This window comes from Alosa pseudoharengus, unplaced genomic scaffold, assembly GCF_046254945.1.
Source record: "Alosa pseudoharengus isolate Yale_2024_CS ecotype anadromous, Long Island Sound unplaced genomic scaffold, YU_APseudo_1.1 YU_APseudo_1.1_scf_7, whole genome shotgun sequence".
In the NCBI taxonomy this organism is placed as follows: domain Eukaryota; kingdom Metazoa; phylum Chordata; class Actinopteri; order Clupeiformes; family Clupeidae; genus Alosa; species Alosa pseudoharengus.
The window spans coordinates 34,522,663-34,539,467 of record NW_027468859.1 but is presented as its reverse complement, the minus strand read 5'-3'; the positions used below and the strand labels follow the sequence as shown (position 1 = coordinate 34,539,467).

Genomic DNA, 16,805 nt, shown 5'->3' with positions numbered 1-16,805 from the left:
CATTTTATGAAACAAAAGACTGTTAGCCACCCAGCACTCTGGCGCACAAAAGGGCATTGATCCCATTAAGTCTTCTAAAATATTTATGGCCATCGTCAAGATTAGCCTACCTGCAGAAGCAGGACGCAGAAGCGGACAGGTGAGCTAAATGACGTAACATAACTTGACTGCTCAATATTGGCATATTATATAAGCAGGGTTGGGTCAGATTACTTTGAAATGTAATCCATTACTGACTACAAATTACATGGCAATTTTTGTAATCAGTAATGTAATCAGGATTACCAAAAACATGTAACGTAATCTGATTACTTTAGGATTACTTTTAGATTACTTCAATAAATATGGCCCTAAGTAAAAGACACCACCACTGAATTGAAGAAAGAATTCTCATTCTATTTTTCTGTTTATTATTTCATTACATCTAAGAAATCTCTTTGCTCTGAGTAAAGCATTCCTGTGTGAATTAACTGATCTTTTCTTCCAAAAATCTTAATGTAGCCCCTTGTTTTAGTGTTACCATTTACTTTGAGGTCACCAGGTCCCATTGTCTGAAAAACACCCAAAACTAATACATTTCTATAGCTATTCTCCACTTTGGGGGTGGTATTTTGGTGGTTGAAATTTTCCCCATCCCAAAATTGATCACTTAGTCATCATGGATGTGATCATGGATCACTATTCTCCAAACATGCACAACTCAACTTAACCTTTATAAGGGCACACATGGACAATGAATTTAGCTTTTGCTGGATTTTTTTGACCCAGGGACATGGCCTGAGATTGAATGACACCATGTCCATTTCAATTGTGGGGGTGAGAAAATTATTCCTTTGGGATGTTTTTCAACCAGGGGGACCTGGTGACTTTCTCAAAGTAAACGGTAACACTAAAACAAGAGGCTACATTAAGATTAGGAGGAAAAGATCAGGCAGTGTGCCGAGAGACCTGCCCCAATAGTAAATAAGTAAGTAAGTATAGATACTCTTTTGATCCCATGAGGGAAATTTGGTCTCCCAATCCGCGAATTAGTGAAGCACAGTGAACACACAGTGAGGTGAAGCACACACCAACCCGGAGCAGTGAGCTGTCTGCTACAACGGCGCTCGGGGATCAATGAAGGGTTAGGTTCCTTACTCAAGGGCACTTCAGCCGTGGATGTGGGCATGGGAGAGCAGTGCTCAACCACTTCCCCCGCCCACATTTTTTCTACTGGTCGGGGATCGAACCGGCAAGCCCGAAGCTTGTCGAATTAAAAGATAACTAGGCTATCATTAAAAAGTTGCATTGCTTGCATAATAAAATGTAATCAGGTAATCCCCAACAATGTAACTGTAATCTGATTACACAATGTTTTTATTGTAATCTGGGCTGATTATAGTTACTTGATTTTTGTAATCTGATTACGTAATCCAGATTACATGTAATCCGTTACTACCCAACCCTGTATATAAGGACACCTGATCATAGTTATAGCAGCTTTCACCCAGTTTGATTGGCGAAATAACATTAATATTCTTACATTACTTGTGGCAGTTGTTCAGTTAACAGTGGTCAAAAATCAGGTAGCCCATCCTAGGCTACGTTGTAAAGGTTAAATATTTAGCAAAGAGTTACAGTAATATTTCTTTATGCACTCATTTTCTTAACATTTGTAATAAATAACTTAAAATAAATATATAGCTAAATAAATAGCACCACTAACCTGAACCATGAAGTGGTAGAGTACACATGATGGTCTACCAGGCTAATTCGAAATCCATTAAGGTTTTCAAGAGAAGAGTCGATGGCCAATCACCAGTCATTGACTTCTTTCACTGACAATTACCAACATCTTCACTAGTCAATAGGCTTTCATCTCTAATAACACCTACTGTATGAGAGCATTAAGATTTCACTTTTTTAATTTCCTTAAATGTTTCTGTTGCAGCAAATACAGCTGTTCTCCCACAAACTTTCCCAAACAGACAATACTGATTAACTGGCATTAGTAAAAGTTGGACTATGAATCTGGTGTTTTATGTTACGTTCTCATACACATGATGGAGAGTAGAATTACCACAGCACATGAACCACGTTTCCAACAACAAGAACACAACTCGTGGTGGGAGCTTGAGATTCTTGTATTGTGTGGACTAAGGCAAAATGTGCACTCTTGCAGCTCAATTTGTTTAATATTCAAAAATGAAATCCACCCACGCGTGGTAACATTATGTAAAGCTTCAACAGGCACTGGCTAGCAACGTTTATGAGAAGTAGAAGTTTAGAAACATTGTCTTTTTTTTCTTATTCCAGACTGGTGGGTATAATAATTTACAAATAACAGCAACTTCTACTCCCTGAAAGCATAAACAAAACCAAAGAAAAACAAAACGACAAATAAAATAAAATGAACACACTGAAAGGCGCAAGAACACTTTTAACAGTACTGTGCTAGTCCTCCTGAAAAGAATACGGAGCTCCACTTTACCGGCGTCATGGAAACAATAAGGACGTGTACATTAATCCATCGAAAACAGGGTGAAGGTTGGGGAGCTAGGAAATCATGGGGTATGGAGATGCACTGACAACAGCAATTTACAAAGGCAGCAAAAACTTCCAGCGCACAGTATGTACACCTTTTTATTATTATTATTATTATTATTCAATACAAATTAAAAATGTTTTTTTTTTCTTGCTCTCTCTTTTTTTTGTTGTCTTTGAAGTCTGACAGTTGTGGTTAATGGTGTAATGGAGGGGACAGAGATGTGGTGTTTATCTGGTTTTTTTTTCTCTCTTCTTTTTTTCATTTTATGATAGAATTCAAGGAGAACTTATCCAGCAGCCTACAATCACAGATGGGAGGGGCGGGCGGGCAGTTGGTGGGGGGTGAGGGTCCCGGTGTGAGCCAGCACCCCCCCTCCCTCCCCCCAGGAGGGCTGAAGAGAGAGAGAGAGAGAGAGAGAAGGGAGGCCCAGACTGAACCAAATGTGTGAGACTCAAGAGCACACGAGCAGCATCGGCGGAGGCGGCGAAAAGGCCAAGGTGCCGCGGCAGCCTCAGGACGTGACGGGGATATCCTGCACGTCCAGTCCGTCAGGGTCCTCCTCGTCGGCGTCCTCGTCGGCCCCGAGGCCCGGCGTGATGCCCTCGGCCTGCTGCTGCGACTGCAGCTTCAGGATCAGCTCCTTGATCTCGTCCCGCTTCCTCTTCATCCGCTGCTGCGCAAACCACTCCAACAGGTTCATGGGGAGGTGGAAACTTGGGATAGGGTTCTGGCAGAGAGGAAGAGAGGAACGGCGGAGATACATCAACCAATCGAGACTGCAACATAAAACATATTCTCCTCCTCCATGATGCCATGGATGACATTTCTGAACTAGAGGCACAGATTTGTACATTTTGATTTTCATCTTAATGATCTTAATCAACTACACAGCTATTATGAAACAAAAATGAATGCTCTGTGGTATTGTTTTTTAGTATTCTTGTTAACCCATCATTTATAACTACATTTATAAATGTATAAATGTATAAATATTTATAGCTACATTTTCAAAGGTAATCAATACTGTAAAGGTAAACAATATACTAGTCATTTCTATTGTAAACAATTGCTCAGACAATTCATCTTTTACTGCTCATATACACAAAATACAGTGTAGCAAACATAATACTTCCTGGATCATTTGTACTGTCACTGACAGCCTTTCTGGGTTCACTGAACGTCAGTTCAAAAGTTGAGTTTCACCACAATACAGCAAACACAGTCATGATGGCAAACGGCAGCCACAAGCACAGCCGTGTAAACCCAGGCCGCCATGACATACATTTGGAAGTTGGTGTTTTTGTTAGACTTCCGAGGCATGTGTGCAATCTGGCGCCACTATAATCTGACACAGAAATGACAGATTAAACAATGTTGAAAATAACTTTTTTAAGTTTACTTTTACTTGCTGGCACTGCTCTCAAGTGAAGGGTAATGAACAAGGATTTCTTTCTACCCTCTTCTCTTTTATTGTTCTTAATACATGTCCCCCATGCTTTCTGATGATGCTTGTAAAACCAATGTGTATAGTGCAAATGTATGCCAAATGTAAACAAACGTATTTAACTTGCCACAGACCAAAGTACATTTCTAAAGAACTGGACATATGCACGGAAGGCTCCGTAGAACTTGTGCGGCAATATAAGCCACCTCATATGGGAGGAACGTCAGCTGTGCTGTGTCAGCATCTTCAATTTCGTGAGGTTTCGAACTGTTTACCTAGCCTGGGTGTTCCCATGCTGCCTTGCGCGCGATTTGATTCACGCTGCTAAGGCAGCCTGGAGACCATGGAGCAAATTTTCGCCTGAGACAGGGGACCAATCACAGAACAAGGGGGAAAGCAAGACGATGATGAGCTATGCACAGACGCATTTGATAGACATCCGTGGCACCCAATAAACGGATCTGGGCATTTTTTTCAAATACGAGAAAATTAACGTTTGGTTCCCAGACCACGTCTCATTGAGAAGTGGTGGCACTAGCCAGGCTACTGTTTACCCTGGGCGCAGATTAGAACACTACTCGCGTGCGTCCTCTCTCCGCGGTCCTCCGCCTCATGCCACGAAAAATTATTCAAAGCGCGACATCATCAAGGATCTCTGATTTGTCTAACTGCTACCAGAGGAGGTGAGGAACGAGGAGAGGAGGAAGGGCCGCTGTCCTTTCCCGTCTCTTCCTCTTGTGACGCCCCAGCTCTACCGTGCTAGCCCCAGCTCTACCGTGCTAGCCCCAGCTCTACCGTGCTAGGTCCACCTCTTTCTCCCTTGCTGGCCATTGCATTGTGTGTGGTCTGTTCTCGTCTTGTCCCCGTTTTGGCCTGCAGATGGAGCTGTGGAGGTTCTGCCCAGGTGTGCTAATTGGATAGCCTAATTGGAAGGCCTAATTGGAGGGTGGATAAAACCAGTGCCCTCCAGTGTCCGGTCTCTCTCTGGCTTGCTCTGCTTTCACTCACACACTCTCGGCAGCGCTGGCTGCAGCCCTGCTCATTTACCTTTTACACTACACATCCACATGCTGACATACACGACAGTTTTGCGCTGCCTTACACATACTGACTTGGTAAATATCTCATTTAATGGTACACTATGCAGGTTTAGGTATTTTTGGCGAGTTTAGAGCTCCCTCTAGAGTCGCGATGTATTTATATGTTACTCTGCTATTGTAAATAGCAAACTTCTCGCGACTTATCCCCCTGTACACAATGCAAATGCTTTTGTTGTAGAGGTGAAGGATTAACAACAGGCAAAAACTATCTCCAAAGAGCTATATCTACTGTCAAGGTAATGTTTTAGATTCTCGCGAGTTTTGGCGGGGCGCCACTCTTGGAAGTTGCATGGCTGGTTTTCTCGGTAGGGACTCGCTACGTCTATGTTGTATAGCTATGCTAGGTAAACAATTTGCCTATTACAAGTTCGTTTACCATCAAATTGCCTTCATAAAGCTGAAAATCTTGCATAGTGTGCCTTTAATAAATATACTTTTGTTTAAAATATACGTTGGTGTGGTCTCCCCTTCATGTCATGGTCACTCCGAGCACAGTGGTTACGACACTGCACTTTTCCCCTCTTTCTATTCTCATCTTCCTTTTTTCCCCTCTTTCTCCTCCTACCCTCTTCATCCCCCCTTCCTTCTCATCTTCATCCCTTAGTTTTATGCCGAGACCAGATCCCAACACCCAGCATACGACAGGTGATCAGATGGGATCCCAACACCCAGCATACGACAGGTGACCAGATGGGATCCCAACACCCAGCATACGACAGGTGACCCGATGGGATCCCAACACCCAGCATACGACAGGTGACCAGATTGGATCCAGCATACGACAGGTGATCAGATGGGATCCAGCATACGACAGGTGATCAGATGGGATTCCAACACCCAGCATATGACAGGTGATCAGATGGGATCCCAACACCCAGCATACGACAGGTGATCAGATGGGATCCAGCATACAACAGGTGATCAGATGGGATCCAGCATACAACAGGTGATCAGATGGGATCCAGCATACGACAGGTGATCAGATGGGATCCCAACACCCAGCATACGACAGGTGATCAGATGGGATCCAGCATACAACAGGTGATCAGATGGGATCCAGCATACAACAGGTGATCAGATGGGATCCAGCATACGACAGGTGATCAGATGGGATCCAGCATACGACAGGTGATCAGAGGAGCTCACCTCAAAGAAGCTCTCGACGTACTGCAGGACGTACACGCCGCAGTCGCTGAAGTTGTCCTGCTGAGGCACGCGTGGACTCGAGCCCTTCATCACGTCCTTGCCAAAACTCCGCTGGGTCCCCTTCCGCACCTCCCATTCCACCTCAAGGTATCTGAAAACACACACACACACACTTAGAATCAGTAAAGGAGAACTTGTATTTGAACACTATGACCACTGTGCAATTTGAATGACAGCTCATCAAATATCAAGAGTTATTCAAGTGTTCAATTTACATTCTTTTGTCAGACATTTTATTATTGGATTATTTGTCAAGTACATAATAATTTCACATTTGAAAAATTGACTCAAAGAAATGTACTTACTCTCTGAGAGTTTTCACTACAGTGGATCTAGCTGGGCCCCGTAAGGAGTCCATGATGAGAATACAAGGCCTGAGAGGAGGAGGAGGAGGAGGAGGAGGAGGAGGAGGAGGAGGAGGGTGGGGGGGGGGGGATATGTATGAGATATTCATTTACTCTGATTCATTACATCTATTATACGAGTGACACACCATTTACTTCTTGTCATCAAAAGCATGTCTTTGTAGTCAGTACGTTTAATTATCTACTTCAGCATGAATAAGTGGAGCATTAATGCTGGCTGCAGTGCTGCCATCTGCTGGAGGCAGTCGGGATTGAACATGCAGCCCCTCCAGATGCACGGTTACTTACTGTTTACAGATGGTAGGTTTGGACGTCCACTCCATGCCTTCAGAATTTAGAGTGTCGTCCGCCAGTGCCCCGTCTTCACTACACTCATCCTTCAGAAATAAAAAAAGTATACGTCAATACGTACGACATGAGGGTACGCAAGAATGATCTTTTAAGAAACACCACCATAAATAGACAGATCATCTCAAATAATCATTATTTACACTGAAATGCCATTGCCTGGAAATGAAGACTGACAAAAAAAAAAGAAAGTCAGCACTTACGGGACTCGAGCTTCTCTCATCAGGGAAGACAAAGGCGTCATCATGGCCACTCCCTGATCCATAACACACGCTGATCCTGTGCAAACCGTCTGTGAGAAGAACAGGGGAGAGGAGAGGGGAGGGGAGAGGAGAGGAGAGGAGACAAGGAGGAGAGGGCAGGGGAGAGGAGATGAGAGGAGAGGAGACGGAAGGAGAGGAAGGGAGACGGGAGGAGAGGAGGGGAGACGGGAGGAGGGGGGAGAGGAGCACAGAAATGCAAATCAGGAGATGTCCCCCTGCTGAGCTGGCTCGGTGTTCTCCAGGCAAGAGACACCACATTCTTGACAATGCAGCAGTGCACAAGGACTTCAATATTCTGTTCAAGCCTACAGTACCTTGCTTTATTACCAGCATGGCTGCTGAATACAGGCTTTAGCAAGAAGCTATCCGAACATTTAAGGCTTCAAGATGCATCATCCACCAAGAAGACAGACTGAGGATTCGAAATTTGTAGATATATTGCTTAAAATAACCTTTCTTTTCTTTTTTTAAAGGTCATGATTAACAGGGAAGATTAGATTATTTAGTCTCAGTAATCTAATATGAAGACAGTAGGGTAGGTATTCATCTCTTTAATCTTTTTTATATATTTTTTTTTTTTTTTTTTCATTTATTGGCATTTTGTTCTCTATTCGTTATATCTTTATTGATTTTATTTCATAAATTTCTACTCTCCTCTTCGTTTCTTTTTTCATTAATAGTATTTTTCATTTCAATTTCATTATATATATTATTTAATTGCATGTCATAACTTTGTTTCTTAATTAATATTAATTGGTCTTTATAGTTCTGTTTAAATTACTTTGTTTACATATTTTGTATATATTGATTAATCTTGTGTCATAACATGTAAAACACATAACGATACGTGCTATATAAATACAGGCATGAAAACGGTGAAAAAGGTGAGAAGGGCGCGCGAAAAGGGAAATGGCCGTTTCATAGCAAAACAAGCGCGAGTGACATTGTTGCCAATAGTGCATAGCTTCCATGGAGTATGAAGATGCCTAAAACCAGAGATTTATAAAGAAAACAAACTAGAAATTTTTACAAAAAAATACCTTTATTTATTCTTTTTGGCTTGGGCCTAAGTGTGAAGGGGCCCACTTGCGATGTTTGGCAACATGCTTCAGCCTGGCCCTCCTCTCCTCCTCAGTAATCTACATGAGTTTTCTTTCTTTATTTATTTCTTTCTTTGTGCCTGAAGTTATCAAACATTTCTGAAGATTTCATAGGCCTAATGGACACTTCATAGTAGACTATTAGAATAAGTCTGAATAAGATAAGTCTGAATATTTGTTGGACCAAACCAGGTAATGAATAAACTTGGGTAGGGTAGACTAGGCTTTAATTTGTAAAATTGGTTTGAAATGTTTTAACCTGCAGCCTAGGCTACTTACAGATTGTGGCATTGTGCTAGTGTGTTTAACCAACCAAACTGAACGTTTCTTAAAAGACATTACCATGGCAAACACTGCTTTTGTCTCTGAACTCGACAAAACGCACCAGCCCAGTTTAGGAGTATTTAATTCAACTATTTAGTTATTCACATTGGCCTTTGCTATACTGATAAAGTATGCCTATTTGCTTCAGCTTTTGTCGATCTAGATGGCCCAAACTGCACGTATAGCCTATTCTTCATCAAGTGAACTCCGTATGTCTATATTTCTGTCCAATATCGCTAACTTTAACAGCCTATGCTACGTTGCTACACCAATCTCAACGTCTTTTTCTGACAGAAGTTGAAAGTTTCAACTAGCCCACCTGTGTCATCAATAAGCATCTCTCAGACGCATATATCTGTAGTCACACAGACAGGGAGGCTATTCCAGCGCAAGCGTTCTGTTCGTGTTGCATCCGCAGCAAAAATGAGCTTCCACTGTTTAAAAGGCTAAATGCATAGGGGCTGCATTCACATAATCGTTGCTGGATCAGACAAGTTTTTAATTGGGCTCTTGTCTTACAACGCATCAAGATGCGTTTGCATCTGCGCGTGATTTGTAAACTCAGTTGTAACACCCCCCCACACACACACACACACACACGCACAATATTTTCTCATCGGATCTGCGCGAACCACGTAAGTCCCCTATTTTGGATTCAAAACGGCGAATTTCACCAAAAGGTTTTCATGCCTGATAAATAAATAAATTCCCACATGTCACTATCCACTCAGGGCACATTTCACTATCCAATGTGCACTTTCTGTTCATTGCACAATAGACCCCCAGGTGTATAAAGGGGTGTATGATAATTTGTAGATCACCAAAGAGAAATTTAACACCTAAATGAGAAATATGTAATCTGTTGGACTTACTCATTTGCACTATCACCATGACCACTATCACCATTGCACTATCACTGTGACACTCACTCACACAGAGCACCTTACCTTACTTTACTATGCACAGAGAATCACAGGCTCAGTCCCTGCCTCAGTCATTGCAAGCACCTCTTGATTGATTAATCACCACTATGTGGATACTGTTTTTAGAATTGATTTAGATTAAGTGTTAGTTAGTATATTTTGTATTTTAGTATATTTAGTATATTCTTTATCTTCTACTGTCCTTATTGCTTAGTTATGTTTTTATATTATATACTTTTAATTACTTTTTCTGCTGTTAGTGAATGTGTGTGTGTTGTCTGTATGCTACTGAGACCTTGAATTTCCCCTGGGGATCAATAAAGTATCTATCTATCTATCTATCTATCTATCTATCTATCTATCTAAGAACGTTTCAGAAGTCTTTTTATTTAGATATGTTGGGAGAGCAGTGACGCTACTGGCTGCAGTGTCCATACCACATTTGGGTCTAAGTGCCCACAGGGACCCAGGTTCGAAGCTGACCCGAAGCTATTTTAAAGCCATCTCCCAATTCTCCCTTTCGATCTCTCTCACTTCCTGTCACTCTTTACTGTCCTATCTGAATACATGCAAAAAAATAAATATATATATAATAAATAAAAATATATATATGTTAATATATCAGAGCCTAATACCTATGTCACAAATACAAGAAATTTGTTTGTTATTTCAGCAGATCTGAGCATCCTCCTCCTGTACTTAATCACCAGGACCTGACTACTAAATTGAATCCTTGATCACGTCTGCACAAAGAGACGGCTCTAGCTTCAGATCTGAGCTCTACAGATGGCCCTAATTGAACTGTTCATGCTCTGCATTGCTAACGGCAAGAGTCCCCATTGCCCCATGAATTCATTTCTCATTATTTTCGTCGTTCTTGTCTAAATGTCTGTGTGAAGCGCTTTGAGTGGCCATTTTGTGCTAGAAAATGCACTATATAATTAATTTTACTGCATTTGTATAGCGCTTTTTTTCCCTAACGCACTTTCCAATTTTGTGCCTCACATTCACCCATTCACACACACACACTTCTACACCGATATTCTACTTTACCACACTTTGGCCTTTTGCCTTTGACGTTATGATCTGGGCGCCATGTCAAAAGTGAAAGTGATTGATAATGACTGACTGACTATTATTGTGTTACATGCTCCAAATGTAAAGCACTTTGAGCTGCATTCTGTGTATGAAAGGTGCTATACAAATAAAGCTTATTATTATTATTATTATTATTATTATTATTATTATATCTCACCTGAGTACTGTGGCTGGACCTTGAGCTGGCCGTTAATGCTGTGGCCGCAGCCGGTCTCCTGGGCCAGGTGTGGGCACACGGGCACGGCCTTGTGCTGCTGCCCGGCGGCGTTGGCGGGTCCGAGCGGGCAGGCCACTGGGGCGCCGCTGTGGGGCGGAGAGGGGGCGGCGGGGGCGGACGTCGGCGCCTCCCGGACCGACGAAGGGTGCTCCCGGTCGAGCACAGGGCTGACCCTGTTGACGGCCTGTGAAGGGGGCTGGTAAAGGGGGTTAGGCTCCAGCTTCGGGCCCTCTAGGCCAGGGAAACAAATCACAGCCAGGTACCAGTGAGCCCTAGAGGGAGACAGAGACTAGGTAAAAATCTGGAGAGAAAGAGAGAGAGAGAGAGAGAGAGATAGAGAGAGAGAGAGAGAGAGGGAGAGAGAGAGGGAGAGAGAGAGGTGGGAGACTGGACAAGGTGAGAAGATGAACAAGGTGAAGAAGAGAAAAAGGGAATTTCTGGAACATTCTGACGCATTAGTCTGCATGATCAAACTGATACTTGACATCAAAGAATTTCCCCACCAGTAGCCTTGAGACTAAAGCATGATTTTAAAGGACAGATGTAATCAGTGACAGATGACCACTCCTCCAATCTCCTCTTGAGCTGTGTATAACAGACTGTGCCTGGGTGGACTCACTGAAAGAGACAAGCTGGACGTGCAAACGAGACAATGAGGGAAAGGACAGACGACAGCAGAGGGTGAGAAGAAGGCCCAACTCACGACTCATTGATGGGGACGAAAATGAAGTCCTTCTGGAAGAGGTCGACGTGGCGAGTCCAGGTCTTCACCCGGTTGTGCTTTCTCTTCTGGATCCTGGAGTAGACCCAACAGCACCGAGACAGAGAGACAGAGAGAGAGAGAGAGAGACAGAGAGACAGAGAGACAGAGAGAGAGAGAGAGAGAGAGAGAGAGAGAGAGAGTGAGAGAGAGAGAGAGAGAGATCCGGCTTAGCATGACACAAGCCTACAGGCATGCAGAACAGGAGGGGGCCAGTGAGTGGGTGAGAGGTGGGAGTCGGTCGCACCGGGGGCCAACTTACGGGAGATTGGCCGTGTCCGACACATTCCTCCTCTCGCGCTGGTTTAGCCGCTTGTAGAAGAAAGAGCTGAACACATGGCTCCGCCCTGCATCCTCCTTTTTCAACCGTTCCAAGAACAAATACCTGGGGGGGGGGGGGAGGGAGGAAGTCAGGAGAGAATGGACACAAAGCTTTGGAAGAAAAAAATAAAATCTTTGCAAACATGCGGGTAAATGTGAAAAAAAAATCTTTGCAAACATGCGGGTAAATGTGACAAAAACTTTAGACAGCAGATCAAGTGAGGCTCTAGAGTGGAATACTCTGTGGGCTTTTAAAAGAACAGAAGACAAAAGCCACTGAAACATAAATGAGGGCAGGCAGCTTCAGAAAGAACAGAAACTGGGTTGTCCAGGGTGTGAGAAAGCCTTACTCACTTTAAATAAAAGTCGATGATGACATCGTTAAGGAATTCTCCATCGTTGAGGCAGTGGAGGTCTTCATTGGTCACGGATATTCCTCCCTTGGCCGGGGGAGGGGGGTACACCATGAGCCTGCGGGACACAAATACCACAGGCCTGACCGGGAGGCGAAAACAGCCGTGCAGCTGGGGCCATAACAAGCAGGACAGTGTGCAGTAAACACACCTGCCTTTCAAACGCTGGGCGGAGGAGAAAATGACCCTAATCACCAAATAAAAAAGCCTAAAGCCACAAATAACCTCGCACTCAGTCACTGCACAGTACACAGGCTTACGCATGACCCTAAACTAAAGTACTTAGACATTTATCTACTATGTTTGTACTGCTGATGGCACTAAGGCAAAAAACTTGAGCTGGATTACTCAACAGAAAAAGGCTACCAGACCCAAAATTAAACATAACCTTAAACAAATGACTTCTTGAGACGTATAATCACACAGGTATGTGCATCTAACTTAATGCCATGTCATGCTTGACTAAGGATCCTCCGAGTAACATTTTCACAAGTGTGTTGTACAGCAAACATCCTACAGTACAGTAACTTCGGTTGAAGCCACGGGGGATTACAAGTCACTCTTCTCTCCCTCTTCCTGGTTTTCCTTACTTTACTACGGGGCCAGTGAACGTAGGCTGCAGCTCCATATCGTCTTCATCCTCGTCCTCGAAGCAGGAGTGGAGGCGCGTGGACATCCGCGTCCGCCCAAGGGCCGGAGGAGGCGGCGCAGGGGGACCAGGGCTGGAGGTGGAGGTGTTAGTGGGGGTTGGGCTGGTGGTGGGGGTGGTGGGGGTTGGGCTGGACGTAGCTGTTGCTGAGGCTGTGGCTGCTGTGCTTTTCTGTGTGTTCTCCTGCACCTGCAGAAAGTCAAGGTGAACATTAAACATACACACACGCACACACACACACACATCAATGAATATCTGTGCAATAGAGTGATTGCAATATGATTAACACTAAAAGATTCCAAAGAGTCCATTTTCAATTTTCAATACTACAACCTGCATCTTACAATATATCTTTCTGCAAGTTCGTATTGTAAACATTTACATCCATATGTTTTTTAAACCATTTAGACCATCCCGTGTGCAATTAATGAAGTTCCCAGTGAAGGTTGTGTGCAGAATAGAAGCTCTTCACATCCATTGTATTGCTTCCAATTCCTTCTAATTCCAAAACATTTCTAATGTTGCTTTACTGATACTCTAACACAACTTGCTGTTTACTAGCAAGTATCAAGAGTGCTCTACCTTGACTTTCTCCTTTTCCTTGTTTGCTAGCAAGTATCAAGAGTGCTCTACCTTGACTTTCTCTTTTTCCTTGTTTGCTAGCAAGTATCAAGAGTACTCTACCTTGACTTTCTCCTTCTCCTTGGCGGCCTTGTTGTACTGCACCAGTCTTACGTTGGCTTCCGCGAAGGTCAGCTTGGAAGGGAATTCGGTGAGGGCATTGGTGCGCCCAATCTCTACCAAGATCTCCTCTAGAATCATCTGCTCATGCATGGAGAGTCCGTTCTCGAAGATGAGCACTATGTACTTTTCGTCCAGATCTGGTCAGAAGAGAAGTAGGATACAGGTGCTAAGAGCGCTAAAAGCTGTACAAAAAGGCAGCCAGGTCAGGCTTTGAAAAGACACTGAAAATAACAAGCAAAAAGACCAAGTATTTCAGAATCTAATACTAGGGGTGTAGAGGTACACATGTTCTTACTGACCCGTTTAGGTACAGGACGTTAGATTCAATACAGAAAGTGCCCAATGTACCGAATCCACTCTTAAACAGGAATGAACAGTAGGCTATATTGTGTTCGGACCATGTTTGAAATTTGAGTTCCCACACACAGACAAATTGAAGGAGCCATATGTAAGATTGTGGCCAAAAGCTGGTACTGCAATCACTTTCAAACGACTGTAAAGCGGTGCAGTAACTGGATTATTGTGACCCATCCTGATATTGATGGCTTTGCTCGTGGTTATTACTGCATCAGGTGGTGCGGGCGAGTGGGGGCGCCAGACTCACTGTTGCCGCTGCAGTCGTACCACAGGCCGCCGCTCTCCTGCGACATGTGGAGCTGCTGGCGTAGCCGCTGACACTCCGCCGCGCTGGTCTGGAAGAAGAGCACCGGCAGCTTCCGCACGTTGCACCACTCACAGCTGGTCAGCTCCGACGCCCGCAGACGCACCTTCTCCATAATGTCCACCTCACGACCTGTTTTGCGCGCGCACACACACACACACACACACACATTAACATTTTGGAGATGTACATATAAATGCACACATACAGGTGTGTACATTATTTCTTGACCTGGCACACACGTACAAATTTATGGAGGATGTCTTGTGACATTTCTTTAATTCTATGTGTCAATCTATTGGTCAATAAATATGTGTTATTTTAATATGGTCATATTTTGTTGCAAAAGACGCATATTCAGTTTGTTTATTATTGCACTTATTAGGGAGACCCAGAGAGCAAATCATCCTTAGTGCTGCTTTAAGAAACAAGGCAACATTGTACAAATAAAGATTATGAATAAAATACAAAAAATAAAATAGCACTTACTTTCAGTTTCAAGCTGAATGTATTCTGATGAGAACTGGAAGACAATAAAGAAGAAAAATATTATTATTATTATTGCATAGTACAACAGACAGATATTTGCAAATGTTACATGGCTCGAATGCAAAATACCATTCACGACAACACTTCATCAACTGCAATTATGTGACTGGTTAGGCTCCTATAACACTAACTCAATATTAAATGTGAATATCAACTATTGCTTAAGCCTACATGTTTAATGTAACCAGTGACTTCATCTTGACCATCATATGACTATCCAAACAGCTCTGATGCAGCAGCAGGGAAACGGACAGTCGGAGGTGTTTTGTGCTAGACTAGAGGACAGGAGATGAAACTCACAATGACAGGCTTGGTGACCATCCGTCGCAGGGTCCCTATTCTGACACTGCGACACTCCAGGATGATGCTCTCTAGCTTGGGAGCAGTGATTTTACGCCTCTTTGGGGTACAGTGGTCTTCGCACACCGCGTTCCCATACTGCAGGAAGGGAAAAGATGTGTTTTAAGTCATTTCAAAAAAAGGGTCTGAGCACAATTACAGTGAGGTTTGTATATACACGTATATATATTGTATATATATATATGTACCATGGGCTTTTGGAATTCAATCAAAAAATTTGTGATGATTTCCAGTTATTCCCGATAATGTTTCAAAAATGAATGCCCTTGATTCAACAACCCCACACACACACAAAAAAATCTGTCAACATTCCAACTAACAGATGCGAAAAACCACCCGGTTTTCAGACCTGCCAAGAGAACCATTAGCGGCTTTTTTTTTTTCTTTTTCTTCTTTCTCTTTTTTTTTTTTTTTAACCGAACGCCCTTCCTTGAGGTGGCTTTTCAAATGCGCTTGGAAACAGCCAGTCCCATCAGCCCCGGTGCATTCTAATTCCACCATTACCGTCGCTGTCTGCCAGCAGGAAACGCACGGCATTGCTCACGCTGATGCAATTTTTAGAGCTCCGTGCCGCATCTCCCATTAGAGCGCGTTCCGAAGCGCCACGGTTTAGTGCCTACCTCGCTCACTCAGGGGGACGCGCACTGACAGACTGCCTCCTGTGCGCATAAAATAGGACCCTTCATGAGTGGAGCATGCAGCTGCCAAAGGGAGCTCGAGTGGCCCTTTCCCCCCGCAGATGCTTTCATCCAGCAGCGGAGCGTGCAAGGCAGGGCCTGATGCTGTTGTCCAGTCACGAGCAGGACAATCGCTCACGAAAGAGGAGCAGTTTTCTTGTACTAATGGTGTGGTAGCTTATATTTGTTAAACGAGTATCTGCTTCACCTTTAACAATGTACTCAGTATGTGTGAGATGTGCGGGCTAAAGTCCACTAGACTGTACATTAAATAGGTGCCCTTGAATGTTAAGATGAAAAACAACAAAGGGCAAAACCCTAAAAAAAGGGGGACACCAGAACAGATGCATCTGTATTTTGTAATCATGTTAACAATAACATCTTACTAGCCATAATAAAGCTAAGATTATCTTCTAGTACAGGAGCAGAACCATCTATGTAACATGTAAAAAAATCTATCTTTCAGGAAACAATTTCATCAATTTTATCAAGATATTCAATAAAAATATTAGTACAGGAAGCATGTTAGTAAGTACAGAGTACTCAAAGAGAAGAATAAGGAGTCAGAACAGACAAAGTGCAAACAAGTAAAGCCTTCAAATGACAAATACTTGTCTATTTAAGACTCCTTGCAGCACAGAAAAGTGCTACAAAATAACAAAACTGTATGCTTGTTTTCATATTCCTTTTACGGTGTATATTTTCAGGTGTACAATCAAAAGGTCAGTCATGTCATATAACTGTATTTTGTGCAAG

At 43.2% G+C, this 16,805-nt stretch overlaps 1 protein-coding gene across 7 annotated transcripts in view; it reads right to left on the bottom strand.

Moving 5' to 3' along the window:
- Positions 1–1,886: 1,886 nt before the first annotated feature.
- senp6a (SUMO specific peptidase 6a) overlaps positions 1,887–16,805 on the bottom strand; it is a 31,510-nt gene continuing 16,591 nt past the window's right edge. For all 7 annotated transcript variants that reach the window (XM_076273359.1, XM_076273358.1, XM_076273362.1 and 4 more), the window contains 14 exons: positions 15,313–15,450; positions 14,953–14,986; positions 14,407–14,595; positions 13,743–13,939; positions 13,000–13,247; positions 12,351–12,467; positions 11,938–12,060; positions 11,619–11,711; positions 10,856–11,187; positions 7,194–7,282; positions 6,931–7,019; positions 6,583–6,651; positions 6,218–6,368; positions 1,887–3,254 (listed from right to left, as the gene is read on the bottom strand). In XM_076273359.1, the coding sequence (XP_076129474.1) occupies positions 3,039–3,254; positions 6,218–6,368; positions 6,583–6,651; positions 6,931–7,019; positions 7,194–7,282; positions 10,856–11,187; positions 11,619–11,711; positions 11,938–12,060; positions 12,351–12,467; positions 13,000–13,247; positions 13,743–13,939; positions 14,407–14,595; positions 14,953–14,986; positions 15,313–15,450 (2,085 nt within the window). In that variant the 3' untranslated portion in view covers positions 1,887–3,038. The remainder of the gene's footprint in view (positions 3,255–6,217; positions 6,369–6,582; positions 6,652–6,930; positions 7,020–7,193; positions 7,283–10,855; positions 11,188–11,618; positions 11,712–11,937; positions 12,061–12,350; positions 12,468–12,999; positions 13,248–13,742; positions 13,940–14,406; positions 14,596–14,952; positions 14,987–15,312; positions 15,451–16,805) is intronic.